This window comes from Coregonus clupeaformis, unplaced genomic scaffold (assembly GCF_020615455.1).
Source record: "Coregonus clupeaformis isolate EN_2021a unplaced genomic scaffold, ASM2061545v1 scaf0447, whole genome shotgun sequence".
Lineage (NCBI taxonomy): Eukaryota > Metazoa > Chordata > Actinopteri > Salmoniformes > Salmonidae > Coregonus > Coregonus clupeaformis.
Genome location: NW_025533902.1, coordinates 107501 through 112980, shown reverse-complemented (window position 1 = coordinate 112980; position 5480 = coordinate 107501). Strand labels below are relative to the sequence as shown.

At 45.2% G+C, this 5480-nt stretch overlaps 1 protein-coding gene across 1 annotated transcript in view; it reads right to left on the bottom strand.

Moving 5' to 3' along the window:
• Positions 1–3218: 3218 nt before the first annotated feature.
• il17ra1a (interleukin 17 receptor A1a) overlaps positions 3219–5480 on the bottom strand; it is a 12760-nt gene continuing 10498 nt past the window's right edge. Inside the window, exon 14 of the mRNA XM_045215458.1 lies at positions 3219–4205. Within this exon, the coding sequence (XP_045071393.1) occupies positions 3490–4205 (716 nt within the window). The 3' untranslated portion in view covers positions 3219–3489. The remainder of the gene's footprint in view (positions 4206–5480) is intronic.

Here is a 5480-nt window from a genome sequence, read left to right as displayed (position 1 = left end):
TGCTGGTATTTTGGCCCATTCCTCCATGCAGATCTCCTCTAGAGCAGTGATGTTTTGGGGCTGTCGCTGGGCAACACAGACTTTCAACTCCCTCCAAAGATTTTCTATGGGGTTGAGATCTGGAGACTGGCTAGGCCACTCCAGGACCTTGAAATGCTTCTTACGAAGCCACTCCTTCGTTGCCCGGGCGGTGTGTTTGGGATCATTGTCATGCTGAAAGACCCAGCCACGTTTCATCTTCAATGCCCTTGCTGATGGAAGGAGGGTTTCACTCAAAATCTCACGATACATGGCCCCATTCATTCTTTCCTTTACACGGATCAGTCGTCCTGGTCCCTTTGCAGAAAAACAGCCCCAAAGCATGATGTTTCCAACCCCATGCTTCACAGTAGGTATGGTGTTCTTTGGATGCAACTCAGCATTCTTTGTCCTCCAAACACAACGAGTTGAGTTTTTACCAAAAAGTTATATTTTGGTTTCATCTGACCATATGACATTCTCCCAATCCTCTTCTGGATCATCCAAATGCACTCTAGCAAACTTCAGACGGGCCTGGACATGTACTGGCTTAAGCAGGGGGACACGTCTGGCACTGCAGGATTTGAGTCCCTGGCGGCGTAGTGTGTTACTGATGGTAGGCTTTGTTACTTTGGTCCCAGCTCTCTGCAGGTCATTCACTAGGTCCCCCCGTGTGGTTCTGGGATTTTTGCTCACCGTTCTTGTGATCATTTTGACCCCACGGGGTGAGATCTTGCGTGGAGCCCCAGATCGAGGGAGATTATCAGTGGTCTTGTATGTCTTCCATTTCCTAATAATTGCTCCCACAGTTGACTTCTTCAAACCAAGCTGCTTACCTATTGCAGATTCAGTCTTCCCAGCCTGGTGCAGGTCTACAATTTTGTTTCTGGTGTCCTTTGACAGCTCTTTGGTCTTGGCCATAGTGGAGTTTGGAGTGTGACTGTTTGAGGTTGTGGACAGGTGTCTTTTATACTGATAACGAGTTCAAACAGGTGCCATTTAAACAGGTAACGAGTGGAGGACAGAGGAGCCTCTTAAAGAAGAAGTTACAGGTCTGTGAGAGCCAGAAATCTTGCTTGTTTGTAGGTGACCAAATACTTATTTTCCACCATAATTTGCAAATACATTTATTAAAAATACTACAATGTGATTTTCTGGAAAAAAAATTCTCAATTTGTCTGTCATAGTTGACGTGTACCTATGATGAAAATTACAGGCCTCTCTCATCTTTTTAAGTGGGAGAACTTGCACAATTGGTGGCTGACGAAATACTTTTTTTCCCCACTGTATGTATAGTGATGTATGTATAGTGATGGAGTGCTGCATCAGATGACCTGGCCTCCACAATCACCCGACCTCAACTCAATTGAGATGGTTTGGGATGAGTTGGACGGCAGAGTGAAGGAAAAGCAGCCAACAAGTGCTCAGCATATTTACAGTTCAGTCATTTAGCAGACGCCCTTATCCAGAGCGACTTACAGTTAGTGAGTGCATACATTTTTTTTTCTTCATATGTGGGAACTCCTTCAAGACTGTTGGACAAGCATTCCAGGTGAAACTGGTTGAGAGAATGCCAAGAGTGTGCAAAGCTGTCATCAAGGCAAAGGGTGGCTATTTGAAGAGTCTCAAATATTAAATATATTTTGATTTGTTTAACACTTTTATTGTTACAACATGATTCCATATGTGTTATTTCATAGTTTTGATGTCTTCACTATTATTCTACAATGTAAAAAATAGTAAAAAATAAAGAAAAACCCTTGAACGAGGAGGTGTCCAAACTTTTGACTGGTAGTGTATGTTCTGACAAAAATATGTTTTAATCATATGTATAGTAGAGCCCAATAGAGGAAGCAAAGGACGACCAAGGGCTTTCTTTCTTGGATATAGAATACTGTTTTAAAAGAGTCCAAGACTGACACTGACTAACTACATTTCATTTGTGTTTTAGCAAAATGAGAAATAGAAAACAGATACTATGGTCCTGTTCCCAGCATGGACGTTTCCTATGTCTTGTTGAACCCATTAAATGGGATTTATATTTAACAGATACTATGTTCCCAGCATGAACGTTTCCTATGTCTTGTTGAACCCATTAAATGGGATTTATATTTAACAGATACTATGTTCCCAGCATGAACGTTTCCTATGTCTTGTTGAACCCATTAAATGGGATTTATATTTAACAGATACTATGTTCCCAGCATGAACGTTTCCTATGTCTTGTTGAACCCATTAAATGGGATTTATTTTTAACAGATACTATGTTCCCAGCATGAACGTTTCCTATGTCTTGTTGAACCCATTAAATGGGATTTATATTTAACAGATACTATGTTCCCAGCATGAACGTTTCCTATGTCTTGTTGAACCCATTAAATGGGATTTATATTTAACAGATACTATGTTCCCAGCATGAACGTTTCCTATGTCTTGTTGAACCCATTAAATGGGATTTATTTTTAACAGATACTATGTTCCCAGCATGAATGTTTCCTATGTCTTGTTGAACCCATTAAATGGGATTTATATTTAACAGATACTATGTTCCCAGCATGAACGTTTCCTATGTCTTGTTGAACCCATTAAATGGGATTTATATTTAACAGATACTATGTTCCCAGCATGAACGTTTCCAATGTCTTGTTGAACCCATTAAATGGGATTTATATTCAACAGATACTATGTTCCCAGCATGAACGTTTCCAATGTCTTGTTGAACCCATTAAATGGGATTTATATTTAACAGATACTATGTTCCCAGCATGAACGTCTCTTATGTCTTGTTGAACCCATTAAATGGGATTTATATTTAACAGATACTATGTTCCCAGCATGAACGTTTCCTGTCTTGTTGAACCCATTAAATGGGATTTATTTTTAACAGATACTATGTTCCCAGCATGAACGTTTCCTATGTCTTGTTGAACCCATTAAATGGGATTTATATTTAACAGATACTATGTTCCCAGCATGAACGTTTCCTATGTCTCTCTGAGTCCCAAATGGCACCCTATTCCCTACATAGTGCACTACTTTTGACTGGGGCTCTGGTTAAAAGTAGTGCACTATGTAGGGAATAGGGGTGCCATTTGGGACGAACCCTTGATTCCCAAATCGTTTACAGGAAAACAGAAACTGGTTATTGTCTACAGAAAGCAAATTCTATGTGTAAAAAATTGCACATTGTATATCTGAAATATGGACATGATCAGTTTTATTGTCCAGTACAACCTGATATAAGAAAGTGATATCAGAACTAAATCTATGGATTATGCTGTACAAACCCATCGCCTGATTCATTGATTCAAGGTCGCGCGTCATTTTTCAAAACAGGAAAGCAGAACAACTGTATAGACAATAATGTCGTAACAATCTGAAAGAACTAAAGTGTTTATGATCCAGAGTGTCTGATTAACACCAGTTTTTCTAGAACGTTCCCTCTGCATTTTATTGCAGAACCCAGAGTATCTACTGGTTTAGGTAGAGGTCCTGTTGTAACCTGGCCAGTGCCGTCAGTAGATTCTCGCTGGCCCCCCCTACAGGGGAGTCTACAGGAGAGTCCTGCTGGAAGGAACTCCTGGAGATGTATCCCTGGTCTGACCCACTGATGGGTCTCTTCTCCTGGGAAGAGGGGTTCATCACCTCCCCACCCTCCTCCATCTCTGGCAGGGGAGGGAGGTACCGAATCGGACTATCCGTCGGTACAGGTGGGGTAACCTGGATGGAGCTGAAGGACAGCTGTGATTGGCCCATCTTGACAGGAAGTGATAGGTCCATCTCTACAGGCTGCTGTGATTGGTAGCCATTCTCTGTGGACACAGAGGTGGTTTCTGGGATAGCGCTGAGGCCACAGAGTGACAGCTGGAGAGACATCAGTTGTTCCAGGGTGTCAGCAGAGGGTTGACAAGATGAAGGACTGTATGACTCCTCCTCTTCCTCGCTCTCTAGAGGGCAGCGGTCTGCTGTTCCCGACCTCTCCTGTAGGCGGAGACAGTTCTCTCTGGCCAGGGGTGGCTCACTCAGAAGAAGATCTGACAACCCACAGGGTTGACTGTCCAGGGCATGGGGGTACAGATCAGAGATAAGTACCCCGGGTGGGGCCTCAACGACTGGGTATGATGGGTAGACCTGGTGGCTGTCAGAGCTGACCCTTGGAAGAACCTCCAGCACAGACGTCCCATCACCTGGAAGAAGAATACTTTATTCATCCATACTAGACAGAAATGTTTTCTGCTGTACCCAACCACTAGCCTGGGCTGTTTGTGCTATCATTCCACTCCTTTCAGGCTACCCAACCCCTAGCCTGGGCTGTTTGTGCTATCATTCCACTCCTTTCAGGCTATCCAACCCCTAGCCTGGGCTGTTTGTGCCATCATTCCATTCCTTTCAGGCTACCCAACCCCTAGCCTGGGCTGTTTGTGCTATCATTCCACTCCTTTCAGGCTACCCAACCCCTAGCCTGGGCTGTTTGTGCTATCATTCCACTCCTTTCAGGCTACCCAACCCCTAGCCCGGGCTGTTTGTGCTATCATTCCACTCCTTTCAGGCTACCCAACCCCTAGCCTGGGCTGTTTGTGCTATCATTCCACTCCTTTCAGGCTACCCAACCCCTAGCCCAGGCTGTTTGTGCTATCATTCCACTCCTTTCAGGCTACCCAACCCCTAGCCTGGGCTGTTTGTGCTATCATTCCACTCCTGTCAGGCTACCCAACCCCTAGCCTGGGCTGTTTGTGCTATCATTCCACTCCTGTCAGGCTACCCAACCCCTAGCCTGGGCTGTTTGTGCTATCATTCCACTCCTGTCAGGCTACCCAACCCCTAGCCTGGGCTGTTTGTGCTATCATTCCACTCCTTTCAGGCTACCCAACCCCTAGCCTGGGCACCAGTCTGTTTGTGCTATCATTCCACTCCTTTCAGGCTACCCAACCCCTAGCCTGGGCACCAGTCTGTTTGTGCTATCATTCCACTCCTTTCAGGCTACCCAACCCCTAGCCTGGGCTGTTTGTGCTATCATTCCACTCCTTCAGGCTACCCAACCCCTAGCCTGGGCACCAGTCTGTTTGTGCTATCATTCCACTCCTTCAGGCTACCCAACCCCTAGCCTGGGCTGTTTGTGCTATCATTCCACTCCTTCAGGCTACCCAACCCCTAGCCTGGGCACCAGTCGGTTTGTGCTATCATTCCACTCCTTCAGGCTACCCAACCCCTAGCCTGGGCACCAGTCTGTTTGTGCTATCATTCCACTCCTTTCAGGCTACCCAACCCCTAGCCTGGGCTGTTTGTGCTATCATTCCACTCCTTTCAGGCTACCCAACCCCTAGCCTGGGCTGTTTGTGCCATCATTCCACTCCTTTCAGGCTACCCAACCCCTAGCCTGGGCTGTTTGTGCTATCATTCCACTCCTGTCAGGCTACCCAACCCCTAGCCTGGGCTGTTTGTGCTATCATTCCACTCCTGTC